Genomic DNA, 21,509 nt, shown 5'->3' with positions numbered 1-21,509 from the left:
CTTATTTAGTTGTTGGCTTTTGTTTATTGTCTGGACTACTACAATGCAGCTCCTGCTTCCATTAAGGTCTCTTGAAAGTCTGCCTTGACTGAAAGCTTCCTTGCATTTTCCATGCTTGTACATTCATTGCTATGAGTTCTCACTTTCCAAACTCTCTTCCACTTTGTGACCATTAGTTTAAAAACATGCTGATACAACCATCAGCATCTTTTTTTCCTTCTGTGTTTGCCAACAAACACTCAGTCCAAGTAGTTCTTCCCTAAAACTTCTGAGAAGTTGAGTCACATCAGAGAAAATTTCTGAGGGGTTACATCAGAGAACTCCTCAAGCCTGTCGCACCAGATCCAGATGAAGACTTCACATCACTGACGTCCAATGTGGACATGCTACTGTGCCATCGCTGCCAGTGATGTCCAGATCAAAGTGAAAAACACTAGGGTTGCCAGAATTTTTTTTTAAATAGATAATTATTTTGCTAGTGACCTCCCCATGACCTTGCACAAGCTGCTTTGTCTCTGTTTTACTTTGCTTCTACCTTTACTTGGCATTTAATATCTTTGCAAAAGGGACTGTCTGTAAGTAGGCACAGCACATACCACTGTGGATCCCTCATTTCAAAGCAAGAAGTACCAATATCAAACAATGACAAAGGTCTCACAAATTGCGGAGAGAAGACATGGTGTATGAAGTACGAGAGAGATTTAGCATTGCTTTGCAAGAATTTTCCTAATGCTAAGTTTCGAGCTGGAACAACACATGCCCAACAGTGCTTTTACAACTCCTATATGCACAAGACAGTATATTTGTTCATGCTTCTGTTTTACCCAGGCTTAAGTAAGGAGTTTGTAGTAAATTGAGGGGGGGAATCCTTAGTGCAGTGCAACGGCAAATCTTGCAGCCCGTGGGATGGAGGGAGCTGGTTTTGCTAGCAATGCTCTTTGAAACAAAAGTGAAACTTGGGGATAAAACTGCAGGTGAGCATCAGCCGTGCTCCCCACAGCCAGGCTCTCCGTCGCTCACCCTCCCGCCCTCCAGGACAGCAGAACAAGCACAATGGTCTTTTTTTTTTTTTTTGCAAAAAGTACAATTATTTCCCAGTAGAAGAAACAGTAGAGTGCAATAACTAGGAGGAAAAACACATGCATTCTTCCCACTAAATGACCAGGTAAGGGCTGTTCCCAGCTGGACACAGGCAGGCACACCACAGCACCTCTGCTGCTACCGAGGGGGTAGAGCAGAGCAGAGGGAGACACAGCTGGAGATCATTAACCCCATCAAGCGGCTGCAAAGAAACGAGGTTACCCTGATATTCTCACTTCTGAGCTCTGCCCAGCTAAGGACACAACACAGTCAAGTTTAACTACGGCCTTATCAGAGCAGGTAACAAACCGCCTAGTCAAAACACCTCCGGTCAGAAGCAGCCATGGCCGGACAGCACAGAAATCCGAGCGGCCCTGGGAGGGCAGGAGGTGAGAGAGCTCTGCCCCAAACCAAACCCTGGCCGCGCTGCGGCTGCTCGGCGCTGACTGCGTCACAATGGCGGGGCGGGGGGAAAACGAATAATCCCAAATCAGCCCGCAACAACTCACCCCCGCGCAGCTCCGCCGCCACCCAGCAGGTGCCCCGAGCCGGCCCGGCCCCGCAGCCCCTCACCTGTCCCAGCCATGCGGGGCCGCGTTCTCGCAGACGAAGCCGGGGCGGCCACGTGCTCGCGGCGCCCCCAGGGCGCAGCTCCGGGAGGACGGTGAGGAACGGGGCAAGGTGGAGCGGGCTCCCGCCGGCCCCTCTGCTGCTCTGCCGCGGCCGGAGGTGATCCCCGACCCCAGGCAAAGCGGAGGTGCTCCCCGCACCAGCCCCACATCACTGCCCCCAGGCGCTGAGACCCTAAGTGCTCCCCTACACCCGGGCAAAGGGTGGGGGAGCAGTCGCCATTTTCCCAGCGAGCCACACGTGAGCTCGTCAGCAGGAAAGTGGTAGCGGGTTTGGGGACGAGCCCCGGGTGCCCACCAGCCCTGAGGCCGTCCCCTGCCTCACTCCACAGGAGTGGAACGTAGCATTGTGTCCCCTCCACCCTGCTGTCATGGACACGGGTACATCACAAAGGGTGTGTGTTGGGGCAGGAGAGATGTAGTTGCAGCTGTGATCTGGGCACCTGAGCTCCACAGCCCAGTCTGTGCCCCAAGGTGGGAACATGGCCACCCCACCAAGGCCCCTTCACAGAATCACAGAATGTCAGGGTTGGAAGGGACCTGGAAAGCTCATCCAGTGCAATCCCCCCGCTGGAGCAGGAACACCCAGATGAGGTTACACAGGAAGGTGTCCAGGTGGGGTTTGAATGTCTCCAGAGAAGGAGACTCCACAACCTCCCTGGGCAGCCTGTTCCAGTGTCTGTCACCCTTACTGAGAAGAAGTTTCTTCTCATATTGAAGTGGAACCTCCTTGTGTTCCAGTTTGAACCCATTGCCCTTTGTCCTATCATTGGCTGTCACTGAGAAGAGCCTGGCTCCATCCTCCTGACACTCACCCTTTACATATTTATAAATATTAATGAGGTGACCCCTCAGTCTCCTCCAAGCTAAAGAGCCCCAGCTCCCTCAGCCTTTCCTCATAAGGGAGATGCTCCACCTTTCATCACCTTCATTGCCCTGTGCTGGACTCTCTCCAGCAGTTCTGTGTCCTGCTGGAACTGAGGGGCCCAGAACTGGACACAATATTCCAGATGGGGTCTCACCAGGGCAGAGAGGAGGGGAAGGAGAACCTCTCTGACCTACTGACCACCCCCCTTCTAATACACCCCAGGTACCATTGGCCTTCCTGGCCACAAGGGCCCAGTGCTGGCTCATGGTCATCGTGCTGTCCACCAGGACCCCCAGGTCCCTTTCCCCTATGCTGCTGTCTAACAGTTCGTTCCCCAACTTATACTGGAACCTGGGGTTGTTCCTACCCAGATGCAAAACTCTACACTTTTGCTCTTCATGAAGGGGCTGGAGGGTCCTGGGGCCACGTACCTGGGTTGTGTCTGGCCCTGTATCCCGGCCCTTGTCCCTTGGGGACAACCACCACACAGTGACAGTGCTCGCCATGGCCTTCCCCTCCATGTGTGGGACAGATCTGGCCTTTGAAGGCAAAGTATTCCCTTCCCAGACCCATGGGGAGTGGGTGAAAATGCCTGACCTGACACGTGCAATATTGGTGTCCTGAAAGGAGCGTGCACCGGTCCTTTGAGGTACCATTACTTTATAGAACATAATACTTCAAGAAGCCACAGAAATGAAAGCATACCTTTCATGAAGTACTCCAGGGGAGAAATTCCTTGCCCTGAAATCTCTTCAGTACTATGGGACGGAAAACTTACCTTTGAGGTCTTTTTTTGTTTTGCTCACCCACCCCTTTTTTTTTAACATTAAGTGCATTTTTCCTCTTCTGCTGTGATCTCAATTTATTCAGTGTTTACTTTTCTGCTGGCTCTTGTGTACATATGTTTTCTTTTAACTGAATTGCTTCTCTGTTGCAGTCGTATTTTCCTTAGGAGATACAAGTGAGGTCCAGCTTTGCAAGAAAATTACCATGTAAGGTCCAAACCAGGCACCTGTGCGTTAGGGACAGGCAACCTTTTTGGAGGGTGGGACAACACCAGTCTGTGTTTCCTAACCTATATTTGAGCCCTAAACTGTCATTAAAAACAACCTTTTTCTTCTCCAGACGACAGTCACTCAGATGAGAGCACCACAGGGGACCATTCCAAGGTAGGCCAAACTCTCTAAATGCATCTTTTATACATAGCAGTCTTGAAGTGCATTCCTGGTAAGCGTCAATAGCATTCATACACCTGCTCTATTTAAGTTTCTTTTAATTATTCCAGTCCCCATTGATGTTTTTGTGAGATTTTGTGTGAAAAGAGTTCAGCATATCTAGTCCTGGAAATCAGAGTTTACTAGGTATTTTTCCACTATCACTTTTTGTTCCCGTTTCCTCAGCTAACCTTTGTTTCCTCGTATTTGTTCATCACTTTGTCTAGTCCTTTTGCAATTGCTCACTGTCTTGGATATCATCTCTTTCTCTGTGTTCATCATCTCCTGTCTTCTCTCAGGAGAAAGAAAATGCCACGTGACGCAACAGTCCAGTAAGTTACTTGCAAATAATTCAACTAAACAGTTGCTGGGTTTTTTTAACTCTTTACAGGGGTTATCTCTGCATTTTGGTAGCAAACGAGAGCGTTTATTGCTGAAAGAGCAAAAGATAAACCACTGATATTTAGTTTTCATGTTGCCAATGAGTGTTCATTAGTGCATCTGCAGAAAGATGAGAAGAAAGATGAAAGGTGTTTGGTACATGCATCTGCCTAAATATGGAAGTGATCTTGGTCAAACTATCTGGCATTAGAATAACTCTCAGTATAAATTGCTTGAATTAAATATCTAAGTCACACGTGGACACTTGCATATGGTAGTGCTGCTTAAAAAAGGAAGTGTCTGAGGGAAGCCATTAACAGAGGAAAAGAAGCCGAAAGACTCTAAGGAAGGTTAAACCTCACTAAAGAAAACCTGATAATATAAATCCTCCATCTTCTCCCCCGCTGCACACGCAGATGTTTGCCAACCCCAGTGGAACATGACAGATTACAAAGGAATTTCTTCCAGAGGGTATCTTCAAAGCATGTGCACAGATGTATTTTAAAATAAATTGGATGGGTATTGAATTCACATCATTATACTATATATACTGCTCGTTTCTTCCTTAGTGGATGACTCTTGGGGATCCTTCTCTCATTAGGTCCCAGACAGGAAAAAAACCCACTTATTCATTAACTGGAGGACTATGTAATCTGTTTTATTCATTGATCAATTAGTCATCATCCACAAAGACCATAAGCTCCAACAGGCATCACTTTCAGTTTCCCATGGATAAGCTCTCTTTGGTGAAAGCAGGATCATTTTCAAGTGTGCTTTATACAATAAAACATGGGTCAAAAAAAACTTAAGCCTCCACCTCAGGTGATGAGTTAAATGTACTATCTACTCTGAGTGGCATAATAAATTTGTTCCTCTGTATAATTTGTACTGCAATGAAGAAAGAAAAGGTGAAGCCTAACACAGGACCAAACCCAATCCTCTGTAGCCTTGAGAGAAAATATTTACCCTTCAATAACATAGACAAAGAATTCAATTCATATTTTTCTGAGTATCATGAATTTTCCTGACAGGTTGTGAATTTTCCTTCATGTGTAATAATATAAGGTGGCAATAACAGGAGTAGAATCTGAGAATGTTTTTGCACTGTAACTGTGACTTCTCTCTGGCGTCAGAGTATAACCTCCATTTTACTCCATGAGTGACATTTTACAACTTACTGCTTAGCTTAGTCAGCCCAAACCTATTTTTTTCATATACAGGACAAACAAATTAATAAAGATGCCTTTGTGTAGTTTCATTGCTTTCTTCTATTATGATGATCTGCTCTTCTTTCTCATTTTTTTCATTCTACTGCCCTCCAAGGTAGTTTGAGAACCTAAGGCCGAAGCAAAAAAAAATGAGGAATTTGGTGTTGATGAATTTAAGTGAGAGCTTGACACTGGGGGAAGGAATATTTCACCTGCCTTACACTGTGCATACACTCTAGGACCCTGCTTAAGAGCCTAGATGAAGACTACTATCAAAAGTTGGTAGTGTTCTCCCTCCTGAATGGCTTTGTTCACTTCTAGACCTCCCATTAGGAAGGAAAAGAAAAGGTAGAGCAGATACCAGAGTTCAGAGACAGGTGCTATCTGCTGATAAGAGACAGGAGAGAAACTCCTCTTAGTAGAGAACTGAAAGAAGATCTAGAGTGATTATTTTAATGAGAGGCTGTTATAAAGATTAGTAAATAGCATGAAAAAGGTTAATGAGGATCTGCTGTTATTCTAACTATGAATATAAGAATAAAATTATTTTCTGGAAGAGGGCTTGGATCTAGGAGCATGATTCAAAATGGCTAGACAGTTCAATATGATAAATGGAAATGGAAATGTTTACAAAGCAAAAGGGGTATCAAAACCAGGTTAGGGTTTCACAGTGATCCAGGAAAAAAGTTGTGAACTCTGAACAGAATATGCACTCCACAGCGTGGTACAAGGATGTGTATTTATTTGGGGGACCCCAGATCTATTGTCACAGCAAATCCAGAGCACAAAGTTAAATCCTGGAGGAAGATTAAATGTACCCAATGCATGACTGATTCCATTATTCTCCTTTATGGGTTTGAGGTTTGTTTTTTTTTTTTTTTTTTTTTGTACTTTCCTCCTATCCTTCATCTTTTCTATTTTCTCTTCTGGGATAGGTTATTTTAGACTGACATGGGCCACCAGACCACTCAGGAATTATAATGCTTAACCCTTCACTCATGGGACAAGCTGATAACTCTGAGTAATGCTTTTTTTTTTTTAGCTCTTAATTTCTTCACATCTATTTAATTATAATTCCTTCCATTTACCGATTTGCCTTCTTTCTAAACTTTATGCTTATTGATTTCTGAAGATAACCATTAAAGACAAGTACTCATTTCCACGTACCATGAAGTCATTTGGGAGTTCTCAAAAGAACATTTGCCCAAGTAATGAGGACTGACAGTTCACTGACCTTTGCTCATGTGACAACCCAGAGTACCATCTTATACCATCATTAAAGTGAAGCACCTTGAAGTCATTCATTAAATCATTGCCTGGCTTTGTTCTTAATAAGTGATGAATTAAGCCCTCTTATATTTAACCCAGAGTCTGTAGCTCAGACACTATTAAGTTTTCTGCAGCCTTGTATCCCAGTCTGGCTCCCCAGAAATGCTAGTAGATTTTTTTAAAATTATTTTTTCCTTGAGTAAGTCCTAGATATGTTAGGGACTATGAGCTTAGGTATCCACAGGGGAGTATCCATCGTAGCTGGCCACTATTAAATGTTCCACAGTGGTTTGCTCTTTTAGCTGTTTAAATCATTGCCACAAGTTATTTCTGGGTGCTTCTTCAGGAGAACAAAACATAAAAAGGCAACAGTGAGCTCTACTTTGTTGTCTCACACCATGAGAATCCGCAGCCCTCTGCCACCCAAGAAGCAAGAGATGTGCCCAGAAATGCATAGCAAGGAGCTGCATAAGCAATGGGACGCTGAGGCGTCTTAAGCTCTTTCACTGGGAGACAGATCTCTTTTTGGAAATATGTTCTTCCCTTTTGAATTTGCTGTGTGAACCATCCCTTTGCAGTCTGGTAGATGAACCAGCTTTTCTCATAAAACCTTTGAAGGCCTGAAGCAACTTGCTGGTTTCTGCATGTGTTTCTGCACAGCTAGGTGTCTATATATGGAAAGAGAAGTAGATAATAACAGCACAAGGCTTCTGCTGCACTGATCTGTCCATTTGCAAAACAAGCCTCATTTCTGGAGCAGAGCGAACACTGAGTGACAGGAGGGCTGGAGGTGGCTCCTGGCTGCCAGTGAGGAAGAAAGGCACAGGGAGAATGACCCTGTAGCTGTGCCCTGCATCATCCTGTGGCCACTTTTTACTCCAGTGCTAGTAAAATAGTTTGGGGATCTCAGTTTTGGACATAGTTGCTTACTGGGACAAAGCAGGTGGCACTTTTATAACTAGGATTTTCAGTCAATATAGGTTTGATTCTTGATTTTGTTGTGTGTGCTGCTACATCTTTCTGTCTGAATGAAGCACTTTCCTAGGTTCTGCTTTGCCCAAGGATGAGTGATTGGGAGTTAGCAGGCAGCATCAAATGGGAGAAATCGTGTTCCTAATAGCTCATTTTGCTCTGTGCAAACATTGGTCTTGTGCTTTTGACTTCTTGTTCAGGCAAAATAAGTTGCTCCTCTTAGTTACTTGCATATCTGTGGGTATGAACATAATCTTAGGAGTAATATTAGGAAGTCAGTATTTACCAGTGCGTTTACTTCTGACAATTCCTGTTCTGCCTCTAAGAAAAGGTCAGGGTAGTTACCACTGTGTGGTAAGTTAGCACATGCTGATGTTCTTAATTTGTGTTGATTTTTTTTTTTTTTTTTTTTTCCAGATTTCCTCCATAGTAAATATAATTTCTTCTTTGCAATGAGAAAAATTTGGGTTCTGGGAGGTTAATGAACTTGTTTGTTCACATTGTGCTAATGGATTACATGCCAAAGTAGGAGCCAAAAACATGAGTTCTGATTGTGTTTCTGACATACACTTGCAATGTGAGAGTACCATTCCCTGAGGTTCATTTTCCCAGACAGACAATGAACTATGGGTCTCTTCATCTGAGGTTAATTGGAGTCTCTGTGCCTTTCCTTAAAGAAATGCCCTAAGGAAACTGATGCACTAAATGTGTCTCAAGAAGTTTACATCCAGTTTAAGGTGGAACCAAGAAAGGAAAGACAAGTGATAGGTGGTGACCACAAGCTGAATGCATCAGAGAAACACAGCAGTACATACCAGGTATGCAGGTAGCACAGGTGCTTTCCGGGGAGAAGCAAAACCGCCACCAGTGTTAGTGGTTTGTAATCATGAAAGATCTGAGGAAATCCACATTTTAGACCCAATAGCGCTAGGATACTTTCTATTTCTGCAGACCAACTTACTCTCTAATGAAAAATATTGATTTTGCTGCTAGAAAAGCCTGCTCACTTCTGGCTGAGAAAGCAGAGGGCAGGCACCGTAACAGTTTGTGCTATACAATAAAGGGAGCAGGCTCCTGCCGCCCCAGTGCTTGCCTGAATCAACAGATAACGGGTCATATGAAAAAAAGGCCTTTTATTTAAAAGGATGGCTCTGAAGCTGAAGGGTTGTTTCAGGTCTAATTCATCCTTTTTTGTTGCTGGGTGGAGGAAGATCAGTGTAAACTTCTTTCCCTTCCTTCATGCCCTCTGGGAGCATCTGTAAGGTTTGTGTTTACCTTGAGAAAGGGACTGGCAGCTCGCTGCAGGACCCACTGTGAACCCTGGGGTAAAACACTGCACCTTTCCCCCCAGGGAGAAGAGAGAATGGTGCCTGTGGAACCATGGGAGGCAACCCCATACAGAATGAGTTTTCTGTCTTCTCCGTGGGGGCTTTCAAGTTCTGGGTGTTACCTTGGACCACTGACTGCACAGCCAAAAGTCTTTAAGGTAATGCTGAGTAGCCACTGTGTGTGAATAGGGCTCATGCATCTGGTGTAATCTCCTCCCTCTTGCTCTGGCAAATTACTTTCATCCATATGTTGTTTTCTTGAAAACACGCAAGATGGGAAAGTAGTAATCTGTAGTTGTAGGACATAAACCTGTAGGTGTAGGACATGGGTTTCTGTTGCTTTTGGAATTCCTTCTTCTTTCTAAATTTAACTGAGTCTCCTTGAAGACATGATAAACACAAATAAAACCTGTCTTTTACTTATATAAGCAGGAGTGTTTTCAGTTTGCTCTTTTAGGATGGTGGTAGTTAATACTGAGTTCCTGAGTTAATAATGATTTCACAAGTGTTCTTTCCAAAAAAAGACTGTTTATTTTCAGCTGTAAGGCTGAAGTGTAGGAAGACTTCCCACACTGAATTCACGCTGCCTTTCTCGATATCATACAAGGCAAGCCATCATTCTGATTAAGTCAGTGGTTGTATTTGTAGCTGCACCATATTGGAACCCCTGGGACAAGTTAGGCTAAATCCACTCTTTTTACCAGGGCTTGGATATGACAAATTCTAGATGTGTATCAGAGCCAAACTGACACATTGCTTAAAACCAAAATCAAGCATCCAACAACAACAACAAAAACACGAGGAAAGATTTGGATTTCTGACGGAAAAAGCATCAAATGGATCATATACGATTACAACCGCTTCTGTCATTAGTCTAGCAGAAGGGCTAGTTGCTCAATACAATTAAAGCTCTTCAGTCAAAGATACGAACTCCAGCACCACTATTAAGAAACATCCTTGAGGCATCTCATCATATCTGATGTATTTTGTGTATTTTTGGAAAATAAGTACTGAATCAGGTGAGAGGCAAAACCTTTAAATAACCCTACAAATTTGAACCGTCAAAGCAGCACTTCTTAAAACATCTTTGGGAAAAGAAACAACATCCTTTGAAGTGGAGGCAGGTTGGATTTCAGAATGAAGCAGCTTCACAGATTTAGACACCTGCTTAATTAGAGGATGAATGCAAAATCCTTAAACTTAAAAGGCTTTTATGAGGCAGCACTTCAGAGAACAAGCATTCCTCAAGCATCAGCAGAGAAGAGCTGTTGGCTATTATCTTTGGAGCTGGGTCAAAAACGAATATATTAGCAAAAAAGAATCTCCATTGATGGTGAGATGAGCTGTATGTAATTCCCAGACCTCAAATAGGAAGCATTTTGAAAGAATTGAGGGAAGTTGGAATCATGGATGCTTTAGGAGGCAACACTCAATTCATCATGCGATCAGAAAACAAAATAAAGAACAAAAAACTAGGTAGGTAGATAGCAGGTATGCAGTCATTTAAACACAGTAAAGGAACTTCTTTTCCATTACACTGTTGTGGTTCAGCAGTCTGATAGTTTTTATGCAACCCATTCGAGAATAATACAAGAGGAGCTCCTAAATACTACCAAACCAGGAAATAAAAGAGAGAAAACAGCTAATGTCTTTCACACCAGCTTTTAAGTAGGAAAAAAGCACCTCTTTTGACAGAGAAGTGTAGAGACGCTCCTGAAAAGCAGCTTTAACAAATGCTTATAAGAGCAAAGGTCTTTGCTGTATCGCTTTAGGGAATGGTAGAGACACAACCACAATGATCAGCATCTGACACAAAAATACCAGACTAGGGTTTTTTCCCCTCAAAAGAAGAGAAGCTGCAAAGTTCATAACTGAGAAGCGATGAAAACACTAAGCTGACAGCAGGGAGATTCCTTTTTCTAGTACACTGGCCTACGTGAAGACACAAAAGTAATGCAATCATAATCAAAACCACGGGCAAAGCTTTTAATATGGCACATAGTTATTGAAGACCTGGCTCAATGGAGAACTCGGATATGATTGTTTATGTAGGAATGGACATTTGATGAAAAAAGTCCTATCTGTTGTGTGGAAGTATTTACTCAGGAGATTGCTGCAAGGATTGTGTCTCTTCAATAATATTTAGAGCTCCCAGAAGAGCAGGTAGGCACCTTTACATCTCACCGTATTTATTGCAAGAAAAAAAGAGCAAGAAAGTAGTTATGTGCTGAAAAAAATGGACCTTTCTTTGCCAGACTATGACGAAAATATTAAGAGTTCCCCAGCAGTTCTCAAGGTCTGCATCCTTTATTCAAAGCATCATCTGAACAGATTAAAACATTTTTATTTAAGATTTTATCAGCTTTGTAACTTACAACAAAAATTATGAAAAACATTCAGAAAAAATACAAAAGTTCTAATAGATGACAACAATTTCCTCTTCTGGAGTATTTTTATTCCCATTCATTGTTCACTGTCCTTTACAAAACACACTGTTTACTATAACTTTTCAAAGTAGCCTTGTTCTTCTTTTAAGACATAGTTTTCAGACCATTTTTTAAAATTGTCCTTATCATATTCAATGTTGAAAACAAACTGAAGAAAATGGACAGATTTATTCCATAAAAATAAAAGCAGATATACTGCAAATAAAACACGTGCTTGGGAAACAGAAATAAGTATTAGAGCTTGAATACAGCTTAGGCCAAAACCAATCTATTGTGGAACTTACAATACCCTTGATGCAACTAATGTAAAATACAAATATAAGCAGCCTAATAATTCCTGTAAAATAAAATGAACTTAAAAAGACTAGGAGGCCATAAACTAATTATTTAAAAAGCTAAAAAAGAAAGCACATATTTTACTAGAATTTCTACCCCAATGTACTGTAAACATTCACACTGAATTAGTTCCGATATCGAAATGCAGTAAGTGGTTCTATTATGCAAAGTTTAGTGTATTGGCTTCCATTTTTATCCTAATACTGCCCCATATCATAAGTGGGATACAATAAACACCTAATATAGTATTGCTGCTATGTTAACCTGCTCCATATGCAGCTGCAGCGTTTCGGGAGTCGGTTTCAACCCTCTTGTTCATCTCTAACGCAAAAGCTCAAATATTTCAGTTAAATTCATTTTCTCATGTTTCAGTGAGAACACCACCAAATGTCTTATTGCTTTCTTCACTGCTTTGTGGACTTGTCTACAACTTTTGCCTGTAAATGATTTGCCATCTCTGAGCCATAAACTCTAGCTTTTCTCAAAAAGGAGCCGAAGGGTGGACATCCTCTTTCACGACAAGTGATCTCTGACAGCAGCATCACTATGTGCCCCAAGAGCATGCCCACTCAGAGCAATCTGTGTCTTTGTGAGGCCCAATACCCTCTTTTGGTTTCATTCCAAGTTGGATGTTCAGCATAATATAAAAATAAAGAGCTTTCTTTTTGTTTCTGCTTAGAAGGAAATTTCATTTTGTCTCCGTAGAAGAACAACAGGCTACATTAACTCACAAGTTCGTCAGCACTAATCTGGAAGCTCACAGATAATTTTATCTGAAACTGAATGCAAAGATACACAAGCTTCATCTGAAACAGAATATGGCTGCTTGCCTTCTGTGCTGTTCAGGCTTCTCTGAAAACATCAAAGCCACAATCAGTTCTCTCCACAGAGTCTCAATTAGTTTCTGAGGCCAGTTTAAAACCCAGATCCTATGTTTTAACATGAAACAAAAATCAAACTTCATCTGCCTCAAGGCCCGATCTGTATCAACAAACCTTCTCTGAGAAAGATTTTCCACCCTAGGAGATACTCACAGTATGAACATCTCCTTGTAGCCCCAAATCACACCAGCTGCTTCTGGAAAAGGCCCCCGCTGTGCCCCTGGAAAAGACTTAAGGTATCCCATGTGTTAACAGATTTTCTTATCAGGCATGAAGATACTATCTGATCAGTGGCCCAGGCAATGCAAAACTGTTATGCAAATTTTGTAATCATTGCAGTTACTCTTGATTTTCTGCACCTGCAGAAAGATGGGGAGGAATTCACATTCTTGGGCTAGATACTATGCTGGGGTAAATTTACATAGTTAAACTGAAATCAAAGGAACTGTACTGATTTGTAGGAGCTGAGGGTCTGTTGCAAGATTTCATAGCCACAGAAGAGTCTCAAACCCTTCTTTGATTTTCCAGTTTCGTATGTGCGGAGGTTGTAAATATTTGATATTGGCATTCTTGTTAGAAAGTTTTTTCCAGATCTGCTTTCTAAAAAGATCAAATGATCTTCCTCAATATACTATGCATTTAAATAGAAAATTACTATTTATCTAGAAGCTTACTTATGAGACTGAAGCAACCTGGTTTAATTTCTACAATTTTAACTTGTCCTTGACACTCCACCATAGCAATGCTTTTGACAGTCTCTGATTAGTAAAACTTCTTACCTCTATATGCATATACAGAAATGTGAAGGTTGCCCTAGCATCTCTATTCTTGATGTCTTATTGCTTTCCTTTTTCGTTACTGAAAAAAACAGGCTACAAATCTGGGTACTATACTTAATTATGGGAAAGAGTTATCTATTTCCATTTTAACGGAATTAAAAATGTCAGTACCTATTCTAGGTCTAACAGCCTAAAAGCCTGAAAACATGATTTTGTATTCCCCTGAAAAGTAATTTTTACAACTGTGTATTTGCAAGGAGTTCACCAAACTAGCAGTGCATTTATTTTTCAAATGAAATGTCCATAGCCTGTAGAATAATTCAAACAGGTGCTAATTAGGTGTACAGAAAGGCCACTGAGGATAATTTATGTATTCCCCTTGCAACAGAAAAAAAAAAAAAAAAAGAATAAATGTTAATTGCTTATATTATGCAACAAATGATTTTTAGGATGGTACTAAATTAGCTGCAAATATTATAATTACAAAGTAGCGGGTAATTTACTAAAGATTAATTGAAATGATTAAATACAAACTGCATAATTTTGCAAGGTAGTATTAAAGCTTTCTGCACAGAAATGATAAAACCAACCCGTGGTTGTTACTGGCTATCTAATGAAGTACTTTATGCACCTCATGAAGCATCAGTGGCCTCTCTTTTATGCACCCTTCTCTTGAAAGGGTTTTACATTATTTTCATGGGGAGAAATCATTGTAGTGTTGATAATAACCAGAACGTCTAAACCAGTCTACGTTAAGGCCTAAGTCTGATCTCAATTACATGGGAGCAACACAAAAATATTGCTTTAAGGTCTGTGTCCAGCAGCCTTTTCTGAAAGCGGCAGCAACTGTGGCTGTTTACCAAATAACAACTTAAGCAATTGCACATGCAGTTTGAACGCATTCCTCATAATCAGCAGAAGGAGGCCCACTTTAAGCAAGACACTTGGAAATTTGAGTACAAAGCACTAGTTTTAATTCACTTTCATTAGTTCAGTGCACCAGTATCCTGCACGCAGGCTTCGTCTTGTGCTGTATGGAGGTGGAAGGGGATGGTGATGAACCTGGAGGAGGGGAGAGCAACTTAAAAGTTGTTCTAGTCCAGGAGGGTTTTCTTAGCTAGGAGTGTGCTCTACTTTAAATGCAGGATACTTTTCTGAGTTTATTATCTATTTATTACAATTCCTTGGCCAGTATTTCTTTTGTTATTGTTGTTTTGTTTGTGTGGCTTAATATTTAATACAACTCAAATGTAGTTAGAGAGCGACAGTGGAAACAGAAGAGAATTCAATATTGGGAGTAATTCTTGACTTCTGAGGCAATAGGAAGAAGACATTATCATGTTCTTTTTGACTAACACATGTCACAGCTGTAATGACACTGACTGTGAGATGTTTCACTTTTCATTAACACACATGCCATATGTCATTACAAGAAGCACTGTGAGTACTGGTTTTCTATAAATGAAAATAAATGTCTTGTGCTTTTGGCTAGTTGTAACAGTAAGCACTTACAATGCTGTGATGCTCAATGTGCGGGACACATTCTAGGGAAGGACTTTGATTTCTACGGACCTAAATTTACCCATGTGCAGAGACAGAAGAGAAGCATGTATATTAATTAATTCCCAAATGGGTAGACTCTTTATCCATTTTCAATGTGAGGCTGAAATCCCCTTGACACCATGCTAGGTATAAAATTTTGGCTGTCATTTCGGCTAAGCCTTAAGATCCGTTTAATATGAAGAGTCCAATTCAAGAACATAGGGACTTTCTGGATATTTGTCCTACTCAGTATCTCACTTTCATGTGCATTTCAGCTCCTTTTACTTGAACAGGTCTTGCTTAAACCTAATCATGTGCAATATTGAATAAGAATGGCTCAGTAAATCAGGGCAAAAAGGCTCATCTAACATTAAAATGAAGTCTGTGCATAACATCCATTAGAACAATATTGAGAAGACCCATACAGGAATTAGAAAGTCAAATTTAAAATTATGAGATATGTTGCAGTCTTGGTAACAAAAGGAAATAGGGATGCATTAAATGCAGATCTGATTTAAGAGATCAAAGAGATGTGAATCTCATAGGCAGATAACCATGAGCAGAGCCTCTGAAGTCAGTGCAGCTGGACATTATTATTTGTGTTGCCCTTATCAAGCTCTGGCAGATATTTGTACCTCAAAAGGTTCATTACTGAGAGATCAGAATCACAATTCCTTATGCAAAGTACCTGGCGCACTAGAAGACAGGGCATAACACTGGCAATATGCAAACCAGCAAAAAAGTGCAAGGTTGAAAATGAGAGGCCAGATTCTGTAGAGCATCTGAATTGTGAAGAAAGTGCAATTCATAGCAGGTATCTGTGAAACTGCCCGAGAATGCAGCCTCTAGATTCTCTGCTGCTCTTTGTCTGGCCACTCTCCATGTGTTGATTTGGGGAGATCTAAAAGCTGTTTGAAAATGAGCTGAGAACACTGAGCTCAGGGCCTCAGCAAAGACAGCTGGAGGTTGCCATGACTGGCACATTGCAGCCACCCGTGCTTTTGTCCACCCACCTCCACTCTTCTCCCAGACGTTTTCACAGCCAGGCAGGGGACGAGCGACACATAAACCTCTTGAACCCCTTATATGAACCTGCTGTATCGTGGAGCCCAAATAGGAGTGAACTGCACAAACTGACTCTGCACCCATGCCAATTCTGTCTTATTTGGTAAAAAGCCTGTGTCACTATTAAGAGAAAATGATAGATGGATTTTACCCACAAATGTATGACAGCAGTTACTTTCCAATGCTGGCATTCGCAAATGCTGGCACAGCAAAATATTAAAAGAAAGTCATAGCAAAACAATAAACATTCCAAAAGCAGTGGCTAAATACAATTCATAACTGTCAGGCAAAACTACAGCAATGCTGTTAGACTGGTGCCTTATTTTACACTGAGATTACATAGACAAGTTCAAAAATAGTTTGAATTTAGACCTTTGTAATTACACCGTAATTACAGTGTCCCGGATAACAAAGTAAGATTTTGTAAAATAGGTATCTTATTCATCTGAAAAGAAATACTTCCTTTATCTGACACAGCCAGTTGTTTTTGCCTTTGCTGGTATAAATTTTTGTTTGATGGAAAAATATTTATTTTAATACATAAGTGCAACTGCTCCTGAGGAAAAAAAAATGATAAACAATCAGTAAAAATACACTGCATTGCCCTTTAAAGCTGCACCATTTCTGATGCACATTATGAACATATTTCATGCTGGTTTGACCAGTAGTACTCTTACAGTGGAAAAGCATATTAGTATGAAATGTATTAATAGGGGTGGAGTCCTCTGCAGTCTCTTCCCTTGTTCCATAACAATTTGCATATATTCAAATACTGTCAATGAGTTGAATCTACCTTACCAACAATTTGAACTTGTTTAGTTTTGTTACAGGAATTTTAGAAGGGTTGTCTCGTTTAGCTTGAGAGATGAATGCTACATCATACAAATATTAGGCAACCAAACCCAAAATTCAAACACTTGATTTTTCGGAAGTTTTTGTTTAGAAAGAGTATGACATTTACCAACAAGAAAAAAATCCCCTGGGGGAGTTATTCCATACGTGCCACTGCAGGGCTTCTGCAGCTTCCTCTGCGCAGCTCAATACTTGGCTAGCTGGATCACCGCTCCAAGCTACAAACACAAGACCTTTTACAGAAAAGACCTCAAAAAGACAAATAAGTTAGAGTATTCTAGTTCCATCTCTGCCCGTGAGATGAACTGAAAACTCCACGCTGCACAGCTGATATTTCTGGCAGCATCAAAGCCCAGCCCTGAGACCCCAGCTCTATCCACAGGAATCCTGAAGGAGACTTAAGTGTGCAAATGCAGATGCCTGAATGGTGACTGAGCATCTGATGTGTGAGAATACTAAATTAGGGGTCAGGTTCATGACAACAGGGGTGTCAGGCCAGCAACAGATACTAATTGCTTCAGTGAAGCCACGGTGGTTGGTATTACCTGAAGAGCTGGTGGTAAGCTGCACCTGATGGACATTTCTGTGTGCACGGAGACCAACCTGTCCAGCAGCAGCCGTCGCAGCTGATTCCTTTAAAACTGCAGTGAATAACAGTGTCCTTTCACTGTACAAATTACATGACTTACACTCTCCTCAGGTAAAAGTGCACTTTTCCAAAGGGCAGTGAAAATTAATACAAGAAGCGTCTTTTTAAATTACACTTCAATAGACTGGTGCAGTTCACAAACCCTGGAAAACACAGGACAGCCATTGCTGTACTTTTGGGAAAACCAATTTTCACTGATATGACTGGAAAGCTCTACTTAGGGATATTAATATCCTTACCATTTTGAACATTCAGAATTCAAATATAAAATATTTTGTTAGTATCTTTTCTATCTTATCTCCTTGTTTCAACATTAAAACTGAATGCTCTTTTAGAAAACTTCGCTCCTGCTACTTTAGAGATACCTCCTTTGCAGCTGGGTGTGTCGATGGTTCTGATTATACCTTTATGTATGTAAATATGATCTAAGAGCCCAAATTAAAAACAAAACTCAAGATCCACCTCTGCAAACATAATCAGACATGTTGACTAATACTATCTGAAAACATACTAGTGAGTCTTTGTTCACTTACTGTATGCTTGTTCTGTATTATTGCCACTTGCTGTATAATGACATCCAGTAGTAATACTGGAACACGGCAACTTCTTTGATTTAGGCTGTAATTTATAAAATCAAATTTGCTGATAAAATGCCTGAAGTTGGTTAGCAAGACACAAGGTTCTTCTTTTGAGTTATGTCAGTAGCTGTATAACTCTTAAGTATCAAAGAGATGTTTTATAAAAAAAACAAAGGCAAGTGTTTTACATTAAATCTTATAAAACTGTACATAGTAATAGTCTACAACATGAAAATGGCCATTAAACTGTTGTAGTAGTTATGAAATGTAGTAAATATAACAATTCTAATGTTTCATATATTTATCATATTAATCACTGTATTCATACAGTTGTGTTTGTATATATATATTCAATGGCACAGAAACAGTTGTTGGAAAATGCACATTAACTCTTAACCCATTAGAAGTTATTATAATATTTTTTCATCCAAAAAGTTAACAAATTAAAAAAGAAATAGCCTTGTAATACAATGCACTTTTTGACATAATCTAGGGTAGCAATCAAGATGACGCATAACAGAGAATGCTCTAGATTTCAGATTGCTTTACATTTACACCTACTGTAATACAAAATTTTAAACATTAAATGCAATTAAATAATACACAGTTTATGATACAGTTGATTTCAGAGATCCACAATTCACAAAATCTAGTTAGTGTCTAACAGGAGTTCCCAGTAATTTATATCTCTGGGACCTTTATGGAAAATTTAAGTCGGTTTCTCTTTAACATCATCTAGGCAAAGTAAGTTTGAACTGTTTTTCTTTTTGTCTATGCAGAGCTGCATTCAACTGGATAAAATATTATATTTATTTATGTTTCCCATTGCTGGACATTCATCCAGTAAGCCTTGAGCATATGCTTAAGCATCTGGTAATGGCATTTTTTGGGGCAGGGAAACTCACTATCGATATCCCTCAGTAAACAAAGCGTTTCTAATTTTTTCCATAGTTAAGGCAACTATACTGATATATTAGACACACCATATGCTTTTATGTTGCTTCCTAAAGATCTAAACAGTAAGAGTGAAAAGAAGTTTCAAACTTGCTTTGATCTTCCTAACCACTTAGGAATTGTATCAAGCTGGTGGAGAGTACTTCACTTTAACATGTTTTACAACTGTGGACATAGCTTGTTAGCTGTTCACTAGAAAAATAAAGTATGTATTGGCTTGAATTTGAAGACTTGACCATTCATATAACTTATCAGAAAAATCAAAACCAGCCAGTCAAATTCCAGTGAATGAAATTTAGAAAAACAATAACACACACACATGTAAAATTTATGTGTTTTCAATTGTTTCTACCGCATAAGTTAAGCTACTCAGACCCTTGTCATCATTCCCTCTGTATCTTGGGTGGGCTTTCTCAAAGGCTATCTGCAGACACTGTAAGTGATCACACTTGGTATCTGCCAGTTCCAGCACATCATTTAACATTTATTCTAGCACATCACATAAACTAGAGAGCCATTTAAATTTGTTTTCTGTCGGGTAAGGCTGTAGGTATAAATGACAGAACCACTTGTGTTGTGGCTGCAAGGCAGCGCAGCTACAGCAGGCAACGGCACAGAACTGCCAGTGCTGCCAAACTAACAAGTGAGGAACTCGGGGCTGGACTGCTCCCATTTCCAGTTACACTGTGTTTAGAGGATGACTTGACAGTGCTTGTGGTGGTTGTGGTGTCAATCTTTTTCACAGTTGGTTTTGGTTCGTTTCTGTTTTCTGGATGGGTTTTCTTGTCCTTGAGTATATCTGAAAACATGAAAGTAAATGTAAGATTAATCACACGTCTTGTAAATACCGGCTTTAAATTCTGTCTGTTGTGGGAACATGTTGTGCACTAGTCTGAATAACTGAATTGCATATGAAGAGTGATGAGGCACTTGAGTTAGTGTTTTAGTTGGACCTAGCATGGCCTGCTCTGCTTGTGTCCCTGTAGACACAGCCTGAGCAGAACAACAGGTATTCTGCATTGCAGTGGCTGGTCTCAGAGCCCAGTTTTCTCTCACAAAACGTATCTTCAGTTTCACCTGGGATGGAACTGGCTCATGCTTTAAAACATGATGTTAGGATTGAATGGTTTTGTAACATGCCTCAGTGAAACACGTGCTAAGTTGCTGAGTTGCTGCAGGAGGAGACTGGAGAACATAGCAATTTAATGTAAGAGGCCACTTCCCAGCTTCTTTTTGCTTTGCCACTACCCTTAACATTAAAGCAACATACAACCCTTAATATGGTAAGACAACCTGGCAAGAAAGATGATATGAGGAAATATATAGGTGTCTCATAGGCCTTGTTCATCAACATGGGCAAAAAACCTGGCTACAAAGAGAAAACGCTCTAAGTTTTGTTTAATTGTTTTTCCTAGCAAGTACAAGGATTTTTTGTTTTTGAGCAATACAATATCACTAGCATTTTTTCCCCCTCCAGATGCATTTTGGGGTAATTTGGGACATTTTTAATATAAAGGACTAGATTCACAAAAAAAAGTATTAGTAGTCCTTTATTGCAAAACATAGATTTTTTTAAAATGAGAAAATGACTGATAAGGGTCTCTAGTTACCTTGACATTCCCAAGCTATTTGCAATTATTACTGAGATCATACTGTCCTTGAACCCTCTCATTGGCATTGGGGGGGAAGAAAATAATTTTTTTTAAAAATCACTAGTTCATCTGATGATGGGATGATGATTTTACAGTCAATCTGTAAAAGCATTCCCAAGTGCCTGGCAAAAAAACCCAAAACACTTAACTGGAAGAATTTATAAATTAACAATAATTTTTCAGGTCCAAGCTTAAAGGATTTGTGATACTAATGAATGCAATGCACATACACAAGAAAGCAAAAGGCTGTAACACAGATTAAACAACAGTCCAATCTTAAAATAAAAACTCTGAATCACAGAAGCAAGTTCCTGGCAGAAACTGGAAAGATGGAAAGTATTCCAGAAATGTAAATGCAATCTGAGATCATTGTCTGCATGCCAGTAGTTCTGAACAACCATCAATAAACTCACTTGATAATAAAAATGAGCTATTGTATTGGGAAAGCACACATTGTTCTTTTGCCAGTATAAACTGTAAAAGAAATGCAACGAGTTCCTCCATTTCATCATAATATCAACATTAATCCCAGAAGAAGCCGTGACTCCTAGGCCTGGCTCAGGGGTGGCTGCCAAGAAGGGGCACTGGCTGGCAAGGTGTGCAGTGGTAGAATAGCATTCTGGCAAAATGTGGCCATAGCACTTCTTCAGTTCCAACTGGGCAACGGAGCTAACAGAAAGGAGGAGAAAAAGCATGCTTTAAATGTTTAGAAAATATCAGTATTCAGAAAAATGGACAACCTTCAGACTGTCATTAAAGTAAATTAAGAATAAATCATGGAAATAGGTGTGTTCTGACACTGCCTAGACTCCTTTCCATCACTGT

At 40.5% G+C, this 21,509-nt stretch overlaps 1 protein-coding gene across 2 annotated transcripts in view; it reads right to left on the bottom strand.

Annotated features, from left to right (window-relative positions):
• Positions 1-11,237: 11,237 nt before the first annotated feature.
• Positions 11,238-21,509, bottom strand: part of LOC309441874 (glypican-5-like) — a 348,781-nt gene continuing 338,509 nt past the window's right edge. For both annotated transcript variants that reach the window (XM_082057076.1, XM_082057077.1), the window contains one exon: positions 11,238-19,831. In XM_082057076.1, coding sequence (XP_081913202.1) covers positions 19,629-19,831 — 203 coding nt within the window. In that variant the 3' untranslated portion in view covers positions 11,238-19,628. The remainder of the gene's footprint in view (positions 19,832-21,509) is intronic.

Source organism: Streptopelia decaocto (assembly GCF_964273445.1).
Source record: "Streptopelia decaocto genome assembly, chromosome: 6".
Lineage (NCBI taxonomy): Eukaryota > Metazoa > Chordata > Aves > Columbiformes > Columbidae > Streptopelia > Streptopelia decaocto.
The sequence above is the reverse complement of the archived record's forward strand: the minus strand, read 5'-3'. Positions and strand labels throughout refer to the sequence as shown.